The following is a 19,972-nucleotide window of genomic DNA, read 5'->3' on the forward strand; positions in this document are numbered from 1 at the left end:
ACGCTGTAGCTGCTTCAGGTTTGAAGGCGCAGGCCACTCTGACTGCCTTGACATTGGAGGGATCCATACGTAACCAGCCCTGTGTAATAATATAGCCCAGGAAAGACAAAGAGGAAGCATGGAACTCACATTTTTCAGCTTTAACAAAAAGCTGGAGAGAGACTTGGGAAGGGAGGCAGTCAGAGGAGGAAAACCAAGCAAAGAAGTTTCACACACACACATACAGAGAGAGAGAGAGAAAGAGGGAGAGAGCACTGGGGGAGTGGCGGCAGGTTAGGGAGACAGGATGAGCAGTAGAGCACGTGGCAGGTGCAGATGTAACACTGGCTATCTACTCCGATTTCAGAGCACTCTCGCGCGCAGAATAACTGATTAATCTATGAAAGCGCAACACCTGCTGAATATGACCGGGGTCAGTAAACATGGGAGAGAAAAATTATAGTTAGTCAAGAAAACTCTAGATTACATGTAAACAGCCTAACCATCTCTGCTAGGTCTAGTAAAATGGTCAGAGTGAGGTGTTCTCTCATTTGTGTCAGGAAGTAGCTAGCTAGCAAGCTAGCCAACTTTAGCCAGTTAGCTTGGTGCTTGATTGGGACAAGCATGCATTGGCAGGTAAGCTGCAGGACGAGCAAGCTACTTACTATTCCCCATCGTTTATCAGTGAAATTTTGATGGTCAACTATCTGAAAAAGTTTGAGAGGGTTTATCTAATGTTCCTTCGTTAGATTTGAGCTCATCTGGCTCTGGCTAGCCTTAGTTGTTGATCTTGTTGATGTGGATATAGGGAAAGATAGCCTACCTTTTTGTTTGATCAGTACGACTGAAATTTAAGAGGACTCCAATGGTATTTGCATAAATCTATTCACCCAGATGCTAAGTCTTTTTGTTCTGTATCTATGTAACGACACAGTCGTTCGATCTAAATGTTCTGTTGCTATACTGGCTGGTAACATTCTTCTCCCTTGCTTACTAGCTAGCCAACTACGGCTAATTTACAGTCACCTCAAACAGTGCAGCCAGAATAACAACCAAGTAGCTGCCTTTGTTTAAGCTGTTTTCTAGTGACATTTATTTGGATACATCCATAAGAATGAGCTAATGACTCGCATAGAAAATGTGCTCTCTCGTCAGGACATTGTTGTTCAGACGAGCTAGCCAACAACACAGCTAACACAATCACTTTAAACTGGAGCTAGAAAGACTGCAAACAAGCTGTACTTGTACCTGTTTTCTATTGACATTTCTTTCCATAAAAATTATTCAGGATTTTGACTAGCTGAGAAAAGCTGCCTGTCTGTCTGTCTGATCCAGACTGTTCATTACTATGGGACAGCTGGAGTTGAATATTGAAACGATGTTTCAAATGTCGACGAGACAGACGGCAAGGTTTAAACAAATCTCCGCTGCTGAAAACTAAATTCTAGTCTAAAAAAAAGTAGATAATGTCAAGATGCTTTTTATATCTGAGATCGGCCGCTTTCCCACTCTATATTGCTGTAGAATTTTCACAAATACCTTAGTGTATGTTATTCCCAAACATTCTAAGAATTTATGAAAACGTGAACATGACCATATCAAAGTGCTCGCTTGTCAGAAAATGTAATAAAAAATAGTCATATTCTTCCTGGGGGTGTATATGAACAGATTTTAATAAGATTTCATGTTGCTAAAATACTGTCAGTTCCAGTTCCACTATAAAGGCCTAGAGGCCTATCTGGGGACCTATCTGGCCTGAGAGTGTCTTTACAAATACACTGTGTTCTTATGTCCATTTGGACTCAGTCAAAAGGTTATATTAAAACCATGATCAGTGATCACCCACTGATAAATAGTTATATCCTAAGAATATATAGATAAAGTAAACATTCACAAAAACCTATTGCATTGCCATATGGTTTCCATTGCCTTTTCCAACATCCTGTACTATTCAACAGTAGTGGTGGTGATGAGCACTCAAGATAGGATACTGCTCCCTCTAATGGCATATGGTATTCTCATTTCACCACTCATTGGAACTACCACACTCGTGGCGAAGAATTAATGATGTGCAATATCCAATTTGTAAGTCGCTCTGGATAAGAGCGTCTGCTAAATGACTTAAATGTACCAATATGGAAAATATTTGTTTTATGAATAGCATCAAACCTGTATGGTATGCATTATTTTTCCCCAAACAACTGCTCACACTCTTAAATACACAACTCCATAACCATAACGAAATTAGTGACCGATTGAACTTAGTGTGAATCAGCATTCTACATAGACCTAAGGTATTCGATGTAGCAACAAATTATTATATGGTTACAATATAACGCAGACAACGGGACTTTACAACGACAATGACCCTGGACATTTGAGCTGGGAAAAAAGCCTACTTTCCCATTAAACAAGTTGAAATGATCTTGGCTGTTAGAAAATGTAATTGTATGCAAGCCAAAGTATTTTTTGCACCTAAGTATCTCTCTTCTTAAGTACGTCAATGTATGATTCTAATTAATGGGACAAAAGTATGTAAAGATCAGAACATGTTGCTAAGACAAAACCCCTAAGTAAGCAAAAGGATCTGGATAAGAAGTTCCTATCGTCAGTGGGCAGATGTCAAAATACTGGTAACAGTGTGTGAATAATTTATAACATGTTTCCTGTCCTCTTGATAAGGTTTAACCACTTTTTAGCCATATAATTCCATTATAGTTAATGGGAGTTGACACCTATGCCATGTGCACAGCAGAAATCTATCAGTTTTAGAGGATCATAAATGTCTCATTAATTTGATGCCATCAATCTTGTTTGGATCAAAGGGGAGAACGTTCAACGTTGCTGCTCAAGCCAAGCTCTGGTTCACTCAGTTAGTGTGAATTTCAAGGCCAAGAGTTTACCTGCTGTGAACCTGGATGCACATGTTCAGATGGATGAGAGGGTTGCCAATAGGTTACTTTCTCACTCTCTCTGACTAATCCTATTCAAACATTTACATGCTGATGAAAAAAAGAAACTCTCTTCAAAGGAGGTTAATGTGTAAAGGACTTTTAATTACTCTCACACCACATGTACTATGAACGCAAGAGTGAACTGGCATAAAAAAAGTCCTCTGTCCAGCCAGCACTGCAAACAGGACCCAACAATAGAGTAGAATAGAACACCTGGATGTCATTGCTGAGGCAGCCTTCCTGGGGAGATAATAGGGCACTTGGCAGTGACACGTTTGACAAAGTTACAGTGCTAGCGATATGTCCTAGAAAAAGCGATATATCTTTAACAACCTACATAGCACATCCAACAAAGTTTATGAGCATTCTGTGCCTTGGAGAAAGCATTCAATCACTCAACCCCATCACACTGACTCTCAGTCCCATCAGTGAATGGATGCCTCAGTTTCCATGGTTATGAACCAGTCCACAAACCCATCCCCCATCCCCTCTTCTCTCTTTCTCTGATTGGAGGATTAGATGAGCGGGCCCTGGATGAGAATGAGGCTCCTCTTCCCATCATCCCTTGCTCCATCCGGCTGTACTGAATCAGGCCTGTGTGTGAGCACAGTGAAGATCTCAGAAGAGGAGGCATGGCTACTGTATCCTCTCACCAGCCTCCACACTCCTTATATCAGAGTGAGTCCCCTCTCCTTCTACACTGTGTTGACTGGTTCTATGCAGCCACAGATGGACCCCTGGAGAGGGGCTTTTACAGATAAAACGGATACATTTCTAGACTGAGAATGAATAGTACATCAGACAACACCCCGACTCTGGTGTATTTAAAGAGACGGAGTAGTCATCCTCTCATATCTATAATTTATAGTATGCGTCCTATATATTTACACATTTATAAAACAAAGTATTGCCTTATTAATTAATTGTATAATATATTTCAATGTTCAATTGAAAAATATATTTTTTTCATCAGCATGTTGTATTCCTCTCTTCATGTCTTTGACACATACAGTGCATTCGGAAAGTATTCAGACTCCTTGACTTTTTACACATTTGGTTAAGTTACAGCCTTATTCTAAAATTGATTAAATTAAATAAAAAATCTTTATCAATCTACACACAACACAACATCAAAAAGAAAATTGGGCAAATATATACAAAAAAAATCTGAAATACATTATTTACAAAAGTATTCAGACCCTTTGCTATGAGACTCAAATCTGTACTCAAACATGATTAATGTTTCCATGAATCATCCTTGAGATGTTTCTTCACCTTGATTGGAGATCCCCTGTGGTAAATTAAATTGATAAAATCAAATCAAATTTTATTAGTCACATGTGCCGAATACAACAGGTATTTTACCTTACAGTGAAATGCTTACTTACAAGCCCCTAATCAACAATGCAGTTTCAAAAAAATATAGATGAGGATGAGAGATAAAAGTAAAAAGTAATTAAAGAGCAGCAGTAAAATTACAATAGCGAGACCATATACAGGGGGGTACCGATACAGAGTCAATGTGCAGGGACACCGGTTAGTTGGGGTAGTATGTACGTACATGTAGGTATTAAAGTGACTATGCATAGATGACAACAGAGAGTAGCAGTGGTGTAAAGAGGGGAGGGGGGGGGGCAATGTAAATAGCCTGGGTAGCCATTTGACTAGATGTTCAGGAGTCTTATAGCTTGGGGGTAGAAGCTGTTTAGAAGCCTCTTGGAACTAGAATTGGCGCTCCTGTACACCTTGCCGTGTGGTATCAGAGAGAACAGTCTAGGACTAGGGTGGCTGGAGTCTTTGACCATTTTTAGAGCCTTCCTCTGACACCGCCTGGCATAGAGGTCCTGGATGGCAGCAAGCTTGGCCCCAGTGATGTACTGGGCTGTTCGCACTACTCTCTGTAGTGCCTTGCGGTCGGAGGCCGAGCAGTTGCCATACCAGGCAGTGATGCAACCAGTCAGGATGTTCTCGATGGTGCAGCTGTAGAACCTTTTGAGGATCTGAGGACCCATGCCAAATATTTTCAGTCTCCTGAGGGGGAATAGGTTCTGTCTTGGTGTGCTTGGACCATGTTAGTTTGTTGTTGATGTGAGTACCAAGGAACCTGCTCCACTGCAGCCCCATCGATGAGAATGGGGGCGTGCTCGGTCCTCTTTTTCCTGTAGTCTACAATCATCTCCTTTGTCTTGATCATGTTGAGGGAGAGGTTGTTGTCCTGGCACCACATGGCCAGGTCTCTGACCTCCTCCCTATAGGCTGTCTCGTCGTTGTCGGTGATCAGGCAACTGTTGTGTCATCGGCAAATGTAATGATGGTGTTGGAGTCGTGCCTGGCCGTGCAGTCATGAGTGAACAGGGAGTACAGGAGGGGACTGAGCACGCACCCCTGAGGGGCCCCCGTGTTGAGGATCAGCGTGGCGGATGTGTTGTTACCTACCCATACCACCTGGGGGCGGCCCGTCAGGAAGTCCAGGATCCAGTTGCAGAGGGAGGTGTTTAATTCCAGGGTCCTTAGCTTTGTGATGAGCTTTGAGCGCACTATGGGGTTCAACGCTGAGCTGTAGTCAATTAATAGCATACTCACATAGGTATTCCTTTTGTCCAGGTGGGAAAAGGCAGTGTGGAGTGCAATAGAGATTGCATCATCTGTGGATTTGTTGGGGCGGTATGCAAATTGGAGTGGGTCTAGGGTTTCTGGGATGATGGTGTTGATGTGAGCAATGACCAGCCTTTCAAAGCACTTCATGGCTACAGATGTGAGTGCTACGGGTCGGTAGTCATTTAGGCAGTTTACCTTAGTGGACTTCAGCACAGGCACTATGGTGGTCTGCTTAAAACATGTTGGTATTACAGACTTGGAGAGGGAGAGGTTGAAAATGTCAGTGAAGATACTTGCTAGTTGGTCAGTGCATGCTCGCAGTACACATCCTGGTAATCCGTCTGACCCTGCGGCCTTGTGAATGTTGACCTGTTTAAAAGTCTTACTCACATCGGCTGCAGAGAGCGTGATCACACAGTCTTCCGGAACAGCTGGTGCTCTCATGCATGTTTCAGTGTTATTTCCCTCGAAGCAAGCATAGAAGTAGTTTAGCTCTCGGTTGTGCTTCCCTTTGTAGTCTGTAATGGTTTGCAAACCATGCCACATCCGATGAGCGTCAGAGCCGGTGCAGTACGATTCGATCTTCGTCCTGTATTGGTTCTTTGCCTGTTTGATGGATCGTCAGAGGGTATAGCAAGATTTCTAATAAGCTTCCGGGTTAGAGTTCCACTCCTTGAAAGCGGCAGCTCTAGCCTTTAGCTCAGGGCGGATTTCGCCTGTAATCCATGGCTTCTGGTTGGGGTATGTACTGTCACTGTGGGGACGACGTCATCGATGCACTTATTGATGAAGCCAATGACTGACGTGGTGTACTCCTCAATGCCATCGGAGGAATCCCGGAACATATTCCAGTCTGTGCTAGCAAAACAGTCCTGTAGCTTAGCATCTACTTCATCTGACCACTTTTTTATTGATTTAGTCACTGGTGCTTCCTGCTTAAATTTTTGCTTGTAAGCAGGAATCAGGAGGATGGAATTATGGTCAGATTTGCCAAATTGAGGGCGAGGGAGAACTTTGTATGTGTCTCTGTGTGTGGAGTATAGGTGGTCCAGAGTTCTTTTCCCTCTGGTTGCACATTTAACATGCTGATAGAAATTTGGTAAAACGGATTTAAGTTTCCCTGCATTAAAGTCCCCAGCTACTAGGAGCGCCGCCTCTGTGTGAGCGTTTTCTTGTTTGTTTATGGCGGAATACAGCTCATTCAATGCAGTCTTAGTGCCAGCCTCTGACTGTGGTGGTATGTAAACGGCTACAAAGAATACAGATGAAAACTCTCTCGGTAGGTAGTGTGGTCTAATAGCTCGAGACTTCCTTAGATATCGTGCACCAGCTGTTATTTACAAAAATACATAGTCCGCCGCCCTTTGTCTTACCAAACGCCCCTGTTCTATCCTGCCGGTACATCGTATAACCTGCCCACTGTATTTTGATATTGTCGTCATTCAGTCACGACTCCGTTAAGCATAAGATGTTACCATTTTTAATGTCCCGTTGGTAGTTTAATCTTCCGCGTAACTCGTCAATTTTATTCTCCAGGGATTGTACATTTGCTAGCAGAATTGATGGAAGTGGGGGTTGGACTTGATTTAGAAAGGCACACACCTGTCTATATAAGGTCTCACAGTTGACAGCGCATGTCAGAGCAAAAATCATGCCATGAGGTCAAAGGAATTGTCCGTAAAGCTCTGAGACAGGATTGTGTCGAGGCACAGATCTGGGGAAGGGTACCAAAACATTTCTGCCGCATTGAAGGTCCCTAAGAACACAGTGGACTCCATTATTCTTAAATGGAAGAAGTTTGGAACCACCAATACTCTTCCTAGAGCTGCAGCCCGGCCAAACTGAGCAATCGTAGGAGAAGGGCCTTGGTCAGGGAGGTGACCAAGAACCTGATGGTCACTCTGACAGAGCTCCAGAGTTCCTCTGTGGAGATGGGACAACCATCTCCACAGAGGATGTCATTGCTGAGACCTTCCAGAAGGACAACCATCTCTGCAGCACTCCACCAATCAGGCCTTTACAGTAGTGGCCAGATGGAAGCCACACCTCAGTAAAAGGTACATGACAGCCCGGTTGGAGTTTGCCAAAAGAACTCTCAGACCATGAGAAACAAGATTCTCTGATCTGATAAAACGGAGATGGAACTCTTTGGCCTGAATGCCAAGGATCACGTATGGAGCAAACATGGCTCCATCCCTATGGGGAAGCATGGGGGTGGCAGCATCATGCTCCCAGTCCCTGCCATCATGCTGGCAGGGACTGGGAGACTAGTCAGGATCAAGGGAAAGATGAATGGAGCAAAGTACAGCGAGATCCTTGATGAAACCTTCTCCAGAGCTCTCAGGGCCTCATACTGGGGTGAAGGTTCACCTTCCAACAGGACAACGACCCTACGCAAACAGCCAAGACAATGCAGGAGTGGCTTCAGGACAAGTCTCTGAATGTCCTTGAGTGGCCTTGATCTTGAACCCGATAAATCATCTCTGGAGAGATCTGAAAATAGCTTTGCAGCAACGCTCTACATCCAACATGACAGAGATTGAGAGGATCTGAAAAGAAGAATGGAAGAAACTCCCCAAATACAGGTGTGCCAAGCTTGTAGCGTCATACACAAGAAGACTCAAGGCTGTAATCGTTGCCAAAGGTGCTTAAACAAAGTACTGAGTAAAAGGGTCTGAATACTTATGTAAATGTGATATTTCATTATTTTTTTTATTATACATTTTCAAACACTTCTAAAAACCTCCTTTTGCTTTGTCATTGCTGATTGACGAGGGTGGAAAAAAATTATTTCATCCATTTTAGAATAAGGCTGTAAACGTAACAAAATGTGGAAAAAGTGAAGGGGTCTGAATACTTTCCAAATACACTGTATAGGTTTTTCAATAGGTATTGTTTTGTCTGGAATGAATGGTATACAAACTGATGATGAGCAGTATTGTGTTGCACATGAAACAATAACAATATACACATTTCAGTAATTTAGTACTGTTACTCTACTGAAGCCTGTTACACGGTTGGTCAGGGGTCTGTTGAATGCAACGTCTTCAGCCCACCAACAATGGTACCATTCACACACAGCCAAACAAAGCAAAAACCTAGATGAAGTGAATAACTGATTAGTGAAAAGGCCCTCTTTAGTTTGCATGTAAGCTATTCCATTATAAAAGGCTATATAATATCATTCTACACACAAAGATTACTCCATACATGTAGTTTATTATGTTTACACAGCTTCTATTTCCAATTGATGATCCAGACCTTTTGGAGGGTATGTTTTAACTAAACTGGTCAAACAGAGTGATAAGTTATGGTGTATGCCAAGACCTGGCACAAATCAATTCACACACATCTCACAAGACCTCACTGGTCAACGTTTGACTTAATTCATTTGCATATTATGTCAAGGGCCATTGTGCAACTTCTCCCTCATGGCACAATAGTGGAAAGACCAGACAACACATAGTCTTGTGATCCCACCCTGGAGTCATGCCATATCACAATGGGATTTCACATGTGATTTCAAGCTAGGGAATTCTTTAATATTGGGTCCACAGATATGACATCACTGCAGGTCACGAGACAGGATCTATTAGCTAGTCACAGATCGATTTCTGTACCATAACACTGAGCACAATGGGACTTCATATAGCAAATTTGGAGTGATGTGCTCCATGGCTTAATTGGCTAAGTCTTAGCCAATGACATAGCTAGAAACCAGGAACACAACTCATAATCTAGTAGTTCATTAATGATGACTAATATGCAATGTAGAAGTAAAAAAGAATGTGTGAACACGTATTTACCTTTAAAGGCAAACCTTACTAAACCCTAGGCCTCTGGAAACAGGACATTCAGTCAAATGCAAATAAAATCTAGTTCTAAAAAAACATGTACATTTCCATATTTGACACATGATGACAGATGTATTAATGTATGTAATACATAATACACTGAGAACAGGGACCAGTAATCTGGTGTCAAGTCAATAGTGAACAAACCCCTATCTTATTGCTGTGTTGTAAGACAATCACCAAACCAGGTCACTGTGTCAACTGGAACTACTGCATGTTAACAGTTTGTGACCCTTCTTCTTCAGTTTCCGTTTGTGACCCTTCTTCTTCAGTTTCCGTTTGTGACCCTTCTTCTTCTGTTTCCGTTTCTGACCCTTCTTCTTCTGTTTCCGTTTGTGACCCTTCTTCTTCTGTTTCCGTTTGTGACCCTTCTTCTTCTGTTTCCGTTTGTGACCCTTCTTCTTCTGTTTCCGTTTGTGACCCTTCTTCTTCTGTTTCCGTTTGTGACCCTTCTTCTTCTGTTTCCGTTTCTGACCCTTCTTCTTCTGTTTCCGTTTGTGACCCTTCTTCTTCTGTTTCCGTTTGTGACCCTTCTTCTTCTGTTTCCGTTTGTGACCCTTCTTCTTCTGTTTCCGTTTGTGACCCTTCTTCTTCTGTTTCCGTTTGTGACCCTTCTTCTTCTGTTTCCGTTTGTGACCCTTCTTCTTCTGTTTCCGTTTGTGACCCTTCTTCTTCTGTTTCCGTTTGTGACCCTTCTTCTTCTGTTTCCGTTTCTGACCCTTCTTCTTCTGTTTCCGTTTGTGACCCTTCTTCTTCTGTTTCCGTTTGTGACCCTTCTTCTTCTGTTTCCGTTTGTGACCCTTCTTCTTCTGTTTCCGTTTCTGACCCTTCTTCTTCTGTTTCCGTTTGTGACCCTTCTTCTTCTGTTTCCGTTTGTGACCCTTCTTCTTCTGTTTCCGTTTGTGACCCTTCTTCTTCTGTTTCCGTTTGTGACCCTTCTTCTTCTGTTTCCGTTTGTGACCCTTCTTCTTCTGTTTCCGTTTGTGACCCTTCTTCTTCTGTTTCCGTTTGTGACCCTTCTTCTTCTGTTTCCGTTTGTGACCCTTCTTCTTCTGTTTCCGTTTCTGACCCTTCTTCTTCTGTTTCCGTTTGTGACCCTTCTTCTTCTGTTTCCGTTTCTGACCCTTCTTCTTCTGTTTCCGTTTGTGACCCTTCTTCTTCTGTTTCCGTTTCTGACCCTTCTTCTTCTGTTTCCGTTTGTGACCCTTCTTCTTCTGTTTCCGTTTCTGACCCTTCTTCTTCTGTTTCCGTTTGTGACCCTTCTTCTTCTGTTTCCGTTTGTGACCCTTCTTCTTCTGTTTCCGTTTCTGACCCTTCTTCTTCTGTTTCCGTTTGTGACCCTTCTTCTTCTGTTTCCGTTTGTGACCCTTCTTCTTCTGTTTCCGTTTGAAAATTAACCAGATCCCAGGTTAGGTCTGAATATTAACAGATAGATAAGCCACACCAGCCAGTAAACGATTGACTTTTGTTACCCTATTGCCCGGAACCTAACTAGATTGCCAAGGGAGGCCTTGCTTCCACTTTATGGACAACCCAAAAGGAGACAGTGGCCCCACCCCCCCACGCTGTCCAGCCTATGGCAATGATCAGTGTCAGGACAAGGGTTGCCCTTATCGCTATACTCATCCAACATAGACTTGCGACAACACCATTTTTGTCATTCTACTCCGGGGTAGCAAGAGAGGCATGTGTATGACACTGCCAGAGAGACAGGAGAGACAGGAGAAGAGAAAAGTAGGGAGGGAGAACACTGATAGCGGTGACTATTTTTAGGTGTACCTGTAGGTTACATGTTCCTGACTACAGAACTTTGACACAAAATTTGCATTCCTTTTTGGGTTGGCAGAACGAAGTGTGGGTGAGTTAATGTTTTGCCTCAGCCTGAACATTGGTAGAATAACAAGTAGCCTACGTTTGTAACCTATGTGTGCCATTTCATGCATTTAATGCGTTTTAAGACAGGTAAACATAGAGCATCTAGAGGAGGGTCTAAAAATGATTTCGACCTACAATTGCTATTACTATTTGAGTCCCGTTAGTGCAGTTAATACATGAGGGGTGGGTGTTGACTTTGGTACAAGAAGAAGAAGCAGGAATCAAAGCCCAAAAGACAGCTGTAATGAGGTTATGATGGGACACAACGATAAGACTTAATCTTCTGTTTACTGCAACCGTAAAGGGTGATCATCCCACCGGGCACAACGTCTTTTGCACGTTGGTTCAACCTAAGTTCATTGAAATGATGTGGAAACAACGTTGATTCACCCAGTGTGTGCCCAGTGGGACAGTTATCTACTGCATAGTTTAGGCTTCTGAAGACATGATAAGACATGATGAGCTCTATGGTGAATGTCTGGATCACTCATTCATCTCAATCTAGAGATGTTCAGACTGTCCACAGTGGGAAATGTAGAAATGTCTTTCTTTCTACTGATATCATTAGAGGCATGCTTTGATGCTTGATATTTCCGGTTAGGTCGCATTTAAAATATATTGAAGTTTTAGAAGGTTTGTCAATACATTGTCTGCGTTTGTCTTTGAATTAAGGGGCAATCTGAGATGGGTTGATAGATGGGTTGCCTAAGACACCTGTATATTTTCACTGTGGTCGTTGAGTAAGTGTTGCCACGGTTATCACCATTCAGGTAAGACCCAGATGCAGACAACGTCAAAGTAACAACAGTTTATTAATCGAACAGGGGCAGGCAAAAAGCAGGCGAAGGGCAGGCAGAGGTTGGTAATCTAGATTGGTGGGGCAACGGTACAGGACAGCAGGCAGGCTCAGGGCAGGCAGAATGGTCAACACCGGGAAACTAGGAAACAGGCACAATAGCGAGACAGGAGCAGAGGGAAAACCACCGGTAGGCTTGACGTAACAAAACGAGCTGGCAACAGACAAACAGAGAACACAGGTATAAATACACAGGGGATAATGGGGAAAATGGGCGACACCTGGAGGGGGGTGGACACAATCACAAAGACAGGTGAAACAGATCAGGGTGTGACAACGATGCTGAATGTCGCTGTGTAACATGGAACTTGATGTGGGAGCACATTAACAGCAAGCAGGAAGTTTCTTTGACGATAGCCTAACTAATCTCTCACAGATCCCGACATGTTTATTTCTTTTCAATGTTTTCATTTTCACTAAATCACTACTTGACTGAACCTCTGTTACAGTTTCAATGATATAATAAATGCATCAAAGTTTAACGAGAGAACTATGTGTAATGCAACACCCCTTGAATTCAAATGCTAATCGGGAAGGTGTTTAATCATTGTTTCCTTCAGGGAGGACACACTATCTAATGATCAAAGAGTGTCATGATGAGTGAAGATTCTCTGTCTGATTCATTCCAGGAGCACAGCTAAGCACCCCACCACCACCCCCACAACCCACTCCTTTCAGAGGCCATGGAGGAAGCCAAGGTCACAGAAGTTCCCCACCTGGAGCGGAGGGTCCGGCAGCGGAAAGAGCCCATGACCCTTCTGAAGACCAAGCTGAGCCGTAGCCTGTCCTGCTCTGTGCCCAGGGTCAAGAACACCTTGACTGGGTTCTTCCCTGTGGTGCTCTGGCTTCCCAAGTACCAGCTGAAAGAGTATATCTGGGGTGATCTCATGTCAGGCCTCATCATAGGCATCATCCTGGTCCCTCAGGCCATCGCCTACTGCCTTCTGGCCGGAGTGGACCCTATCTATGGCCTTTACACCTCCTTCTTCGCCAACATCATCTACTTCTTCATGGGGACCTCCAGGCACGTGTCTGTGGGCATCTTCAGTCTTATGAGCCTCATGGTGGGCCAGGTTGTGGATAGAGAGGTGTATATGGCAGGGTTCGAGCTGGATGACACCAAAGCAGCCACCGTAGATGGATTCTTAAATGTAACAGGAGACTCAGACAGCTCAGCCGCCAACCTGACAATAGGGGCCTTCGGCATGGAGTGTGGGAAAGAATGTTATGCCATCAGCATCGCAGCAGCCTTGACGTTTTTGGCTGGGATTTACCAGGTACAGTTTCAACTACTCTGATTGATTCAGTACTCTCATAACTTCTTATGGCTGCATCCCGCTAACGGGATCGATATGACAACAGCCAGTGAAAGTGCAGGGCGCCAAATTCAAACAACAGGAATCTCATAATTAAAATTCCTCAAACATACATGTGTTTTATATCATTTTAAAGGTAATCTTGTTGTTAATCCCACCAAAGTATCCGATTTCAAATATGCTTTTCAGCGAAAGCACTACAAACGATTATGTTAGGTCACCACCAAACCACAATAAGCACAGCCATTTTTCCAGCGAAATATAGCAGTCACAAAAAGCAGAAATAGAGATAAAATTAATCACTAACCTTTGATGATCTTCATCAGATGACACGCATAGGACTTCATGTTACACAATACATTCATGTTTTGTTTGATAAAGTTCATATTTATATAAAAAAAATTGAAGTTTACATTGGCGCGTTACATTCACTAGTTCCAAAAACATCAAGTGATTTTGCATAGCCACATTGTTTCAACAGAAATACTCTTCATAAATGTAGATGATAATACAAGTTATACACATGTAATTATAGATATACCTCTCCTTAATGCAACCGCTGTGTCAGATTGTTTTTTTAAATTACGGAAAAAGCAAATCATGCTATAATCTGAGACGGCGCTCAGAATAATAGCCAAATTAGCCGCCATGTTGGAGTCAACAAAAAACAGAAAATACATGATAAATGTTTCCTTACCTTTGATGAACTTCATCAGAATGCAGTCCTAGGAATCCCAGGTCCACAATAAATGCTTGATTTGTTTGATAATGTCCGTTATTTATGTCCAATTAGCTACTTTGGTTAGCGCGTTTGGTAAACAATTCCAAAGTCACAAAGTGCGTCCACTATAACGTGACGAAATGTTCAAAAGTTCCATAACAGTCAGTAGAAACATTTTAAACAATGTACTGAATCAATCGTTAGAATGTTGTTAACATACATCTTGAATAACGTTCCAACCGGAGAATTAGATTGACTTCAGTTGAGCGATGGAACGGAGCTGCCTATCACGTGAACGTGCGTGGTCAAAGCATGGTCAGCCCGTGGCAGTGGTGATTAATTCCTGTCTCCTTTGCCCCCCCCCCCCTTCACATTAGAGTCATCAGACAAAGTTCTATTGACTGTTGACATCTAGTGGAAGCCGTAGGAAGTGAAAACTCATCAATATCGCGCTGTAATTTCAATGAGAGCTTGGTTGAAAATCTGCCACCTCAGAAAAAATCCAAACAGGAAGTGGAACTTCTCAGGTTTTTGCCTGCCATATGAGTTCTGTTATACTCACAGACATAATTCAAACAGTTTGAGAAACTTCAGAGTGTTTTCTATCCAATACTAATAATAATATGCAAATATTAGCAACTATGACTGAGGAGCAGGCCGTTTACTCTGGGCACCTCTGTGCACCTTTCATCCAAGCTACTCAATACTGCCCCTGCAGCCATAAGAAGCGTTCAACATGTAGTGGAACATATGTAAATCAGTTAGACTTGATGACTCAATGTCAAATGTAAAAAAATGTCAAATGTCTCATGTTAAATTAACTATCTGATAAACATGGTTGCCTCCTTCCAGGTATTGATGGCTGTGTTCAGACTGGGCTTCGTCTCCGTCTACCTCTCTGCTCCCATGCTGGATGGCTTCGCCACAGGCGCATCGTTCACCATCCTCACCGTCCAAGCCAAGTACCTACTGGGGCTTAAGATCCCTCGCCACCAGGGCTACGGCACTGTGGTGGTCACCTGGATCAATATCTTCAGTAACATCCAGAACACCAACTACTGTGACCTCATCACCAGCGTCATCTGTATCTCCGTCCTGGTGTTGGGGAAGGAGCTCCAAGATCGCTACAAGGATCGTCTGAAGATCCCTCTGCCCACAGAGCTGGTAGTGGTGGCAGGCGCTACACTGGTGTCCCACTTTGTAGACTTCCACGGACGGTACGACTCCAGTGTTTCTGGTGCTATCCCCACAGGCTTCATCCCCCCTAAGATGCCCAGTTTTGGTCTGATGCCCCGGGTGGCCTTCGATGCCATCCCACTGGCTGTGATCAGCTTTGCCTTCACGGTTTCCCTCTCTGAGATGTTTGCCAAGAAGAACGGCTACACCGTCCGGCCCAACCAGGAGATGTTGGCCATTGGTTTCTGTAACATTATCCCATCCTTCTTCCACTGTTTCACCACCAGTGCTGCCTTGGCTAAGACTATGGTGAAAGACTCCACGGGCTGCCAGACTCAGGTCTCCAGCATTGTAAGTGCCTTTGTCGTTCTCCTGGTCCTGCTCTTCTTCGCCCCCTTCTTTTATTCCCTCCAGAAGTGCGTCCTGGCCTGTATCATCATCGTCAGCCTGAGGGGAGCTCTCCGAAAGTTCAGAGACGTGCCCAGTAAGTGGCGCGTCAGTAAGATGGACGCTGTTGTCTGGATGGTGACTATGAGTGCCTCAGCTCTGATCAGTGTGGAGATGGGGCTGGTGGTTGGGGTAGTTTTCTCTATGCTCTGTATCATCGTCCAGACCCAGAAGCCCAAGGTTTCTCTGCTGGGACAGGTCCATGGCACTCTCTACTACGAGGATTTGGAGGATTATGAAAACCTTATGTCCCTCCCTAAAGTGAAGATCTTCCGCTTCCAGGCCCCGCTCTACTATGCAAACAAGGACTTCTTCCTGAAGTCTCTGTACAAAGCCGTGGGCGTGAAACCCTTCCTGGAGATGACCAGGAGGATGGAAGCAGAGAAAAAATCTGAAAAAATGGCAGCGAAGGAAGCCGGGAGAGACGACAAGACTAATGGAGAGGTGAATGTAGGGCTGGTGTCCAGAGAACTTGACTTCCACACTATCATCTTAGACTGCTCTGCCATGCCCTTCGTAGACTCCACAGGGATGCAAACCTTCAAAGGGATCATTAAAGACTATAAGGAGGTGGGTGTCACAGTGCTGCTAGCAAGCTGTAATACAACGGTCGTAGATTCTCTCAGACAAGGCTCTTTCTTTGGGAAGGCTGACAAAGACATGGAACGCTTGTCATTCTATACTGTACACGCTGCAGTTCAATTTGCCAATGACAGGGCAACATCTACATTTATTGGTGACTCATTGGTGTAGACCAGAGCCGTATATATCCAAATAAATGGATATGTAAATAAATGGCTCTGGTCAGGGATGGATTGGCCATCTGGCAATTCTGGAAAATGCGAGATAGGCTGGACAATTTTTTTGTTGGGTGGCTTGGTCAAAATTGACACACACACAACATTTTTTTTTATATCAAATAAAACAATCAAAAAGGTGACATCGCCAGCGGTCCATGGGGCTGGTAGCCCTTCACACTCACAGCCACTGTCATCCCCTATACCGGTTGAAAAGGGCAGATTTGGTCACTCATAAGCACCTAAATCTGAATGCAGTGGATGTACAGTAATGTACTATATATAATGTCAGAACTCAAGCTCTTTACTTTACAGCTCACTTTACAGCCCTGTGTGGGGTTCAACAGACAGTCGTTCTAAACATGTGTACCACGCACAACAAAAAGATGCCCCCAATCTCTCCTGATAATTGGGCTAGTAGTTAAGCAACATTTTGTGGTCTGAGTGAGGGGATGCTGTAAATTGAGAGGAGTCGATGTGTTCTGACAGATGACACATGGAGGATTATAATAAATACTGCTTTGATGTCATACAAGCAAACCACACACCCATAAGTCCAAATGTTCACTTCACATTTCCATATTTGAAAACTGATGTAATTTACAGTATCAACAATTATGATAGCTATATTTGATGTACAGTTACAAGGATGACAAGCGTCATACCCTGGGTTGTCCTGAACAGAATGTTTGTCATATTGTGAAGAAAATTTGCTGCGGAACACACACTTGAATGACTCCATTCTATGCGCACCAAAATTACAATCTGTTTGTCTGAAGTGCCTTGTGAAAGCCGAACACTGTAAGATCATATTTTATAACTAGTCATGTTGGCAATAGAACAAGCTTTCAAATGATGCCCACCTGACCCAGATTGTGATTTATACTGGAACAACAGTAATTGTGTGATGGTGGGGACGCAGGGCTGTGTTCCAAACAAAACACTGTAAGTGTGCTTGCTTCAGTTCCTCAATGGAAAAGCTAGGAGCCCTCAAAAAAAGCACCTTTAAGTCGAAAGGCTCTTTCCTTGTGTCATAAAAGTGCATTGAAATTACTTAGGTACTGTGCACAGTTTGGAGAGGTGAGTGTCCACTTGAAGACACCAGTTAGACCTCTCACTCAAACCCTTGTAATAATGTTTGCACCTACCCCAAAATTGCCATGAATATTCGTATCATGTTACTGAGTGTATTCGTTATCAACAAATGCAGCGAAAACTACAGTAAATGTAAAACGCACATGAACTCAACAGCGTAATGTTTGGATTTGTTTGGTCTTGTGTCAGGTGAACTGTTGTGTTCTCACCTTTGGTCTGATCATTTCTTTCAATTGATACCATGGTCATGCATATACTTTTTATATTTCTTCTGTTAGAAACTATCCATATAGGTGTAAAGGGTTAAAGATGTACTAAGCAGAAATCTCACCAACATTTCCTGGTTGCTAAAATTCTAATAGTTCACCTAATTTCAGTATATGACAAAATAAGCAAGTATAGTGTAGAGAATCATTGTACAATCTATGAAATATATTTTCCATAACCAAAAATATAAAAGTATTTTCAGCTGTTTGAAGCTGGTGTATAAAACCAAAAGTAAAAGACACAAAAACAAAATGTAAGAACGGGAAGCATAGAAATGGCGCTCATAGAACAGATCTACTGCTTCTTAGACTTGCTTTCAATAAGAATGACAAATCTATAACTCACATTTCTATAAAATTTGCCTTTGGTTATTCTGTGGGCAAGGGCCGGCCCGGTTTTCTGATCGGCTGGGCTGAGGTCACGCAACCTCACATTCAAGGTCAAACGTGGCATCAGCTAAGAGACCTTCTCCGACTCTGTCATAAGTTATACAGCCAAGATCATGGATTGTAAAACACGGAAAGGTGTTTATAAACGTAGCAAGAGCAAGTTGTACATTGTCACCTCACTCAAAACGTCCTATTTTTTGGGCGGCTAAACCTACGATTTGGTCAAACAGTAAAGTGCATTATCCTCATGATTCCTGTAATGAAAGTGTCTGCCATGTGACTGTGCCCTCGCTGGTGTCTGCCTCCGTGATGAGCACTCTCTTCTCCCCCATGCGCTCGATTATTTTTTATTTTTTTAAATGCTTTGGAAGCTTTGTGTCCTTCGCCCCCTTCTTCCTGTCGAAGGGAGGAAGGTCTCAGGTTTCTGTAGGTATAATTTGATTTTAAACAACCAACATGTACGCGTTCATGAGAGACTCAGCTTTCGATGGGGGGGTCAACCATTCGGACGCTACAGACAGAAGTTGGCACATCAGTGGCACCGACTTCAGATTAATTTTGGGGGGGATGTCTCCTGGTCGGACAAACACCGCTGTAACTCTGCCACCTCCCACCACAGATGCGGAAGACCAACACAGGTGGATTGAGACGCAGCCCATGTAAAAAAAACAATATCTCTAGCTTAAACAGAAGGATTTTGTTTATTATGGTAATGGTGGGGGGAGGGTGGGGGTTAGTGTTATTTGAATAATAAAACTAGCAAGCTTTTGTACAGTGATGAATGTGTCAGTGATAATGTTATCCACTGTATGTTTTATAGGGGATTTATGATTGACCATCCAATTACTAATCAAGGGAGAATCAATCTATTTTATGTTTCCTTTTGAGTTTGACCAGGACAGATTCACCATAATGTTGATGGTGACTTCACCAGTTATTTTGTAACACACAAACTCCAGTTTCTATCCCAACAAGGCGCTGGTATCTAAAGATTTACAATAGAAGTTGATGTTTCAGATGAACTTTTAAAGTTTGGTATCTTATCAAATTATTCTTAAAATCGTATTTTATATTACTTTGTACAGTTGTTGGTGGTTGAATGTTTTTATATACTGTGCATCTTAGTTATCAATAGAAACAACGGTATTGTATAAAGTATAAGTAAATTCATTGTTTAATAAACTACTACAATACTAGCTATGTGTAATTTAAATGACTAATGATTTTGAGACTATGAAGTTATATTGAATGTTAGTCCTTTTCAGTTGCCAATTCACTTGACAGCGGGTGTCAATGATTAACTGGCAACATAACAGAATGCAGCATTGGAACAATTCCTCAGTGCTCAGCCATTACAGGCTTACTACCGTTTAGTCATTTCACAATTTGCTGTGTCAGTTTGACAGAAATAATCGTTTACTTTGATCATTGGCATGAATTATGCTGACTTTTCATATTGCAGGTTCAAAAATCACTCCAGAGCACTACAGACATTGATTACAATGTGAGCTTTCCTGACTCTTTATTCAACATGATTAAATGCATAGACTAATGTGTATCCATCTAATCAGCAACCTCTACCAACAAATAACATTGATATGGCGTGTGGCGTAATTTTATAAAAGTATTTTGACTTACTTTCTATAGT

The 19,972-nt window shown here is 42.7% G+C and overlaps 1 protein-coding gene across 2 annotated transcripts; it reads left to right on the forward strand.

Moving 5' to 3' along the window:
• Positions 1-3,514: 3,514 nt before the first annotated feature.
• LOC129818700 (sulfate transporter-like) lies at positions 3,515-19,520 on the forward strand. Of its 2 annotated transcripts, none has more exons than XM_055874849.1 (3): positions 3,515-3,611; positions 12,746-13,393; positions 15,006-19,520. In XM_055874849.1, exons 2-3 carry the CDS (start codon positions 12,800-12,802, stop codon positions 16,527-16,529), a joined length of 2,118 nt encoding a protein of 705 aa, XP_055730824.1. In that variant the 5' UTR covers positions 3,515-3,611; positions 12,746-12,799; the 3' UTR covers positions 16,530-19,520. The 2 variants fall into 2 exon arrangements, with proteins under 2 accessions (XP_055730824.1, XP_055730823.1); XM_055874848.1 differs by lacking the exon at positions 3,515-3,611 and adding an exon at positions 11,028-11,243.
• The last annotated feature ends 452 nt before the right edge of the window (positions 19,521-19,972 follow it).

The sequence above is a fragment of the Salvelinus fontinalis genome, chromosome 21 (genome assembly GCF_029448725.1).
Source record: "Salvelinus fontinalis isolate EN_2023a chromosome 21, ASM2944872v1, whole genome shotgun sequence".
NCBI lineage: Eukaryota > Metazoa > Chordata > Actinopteri > Salmoniformes > Salmonidae > Salvelinus > Salvelinus fontinalis.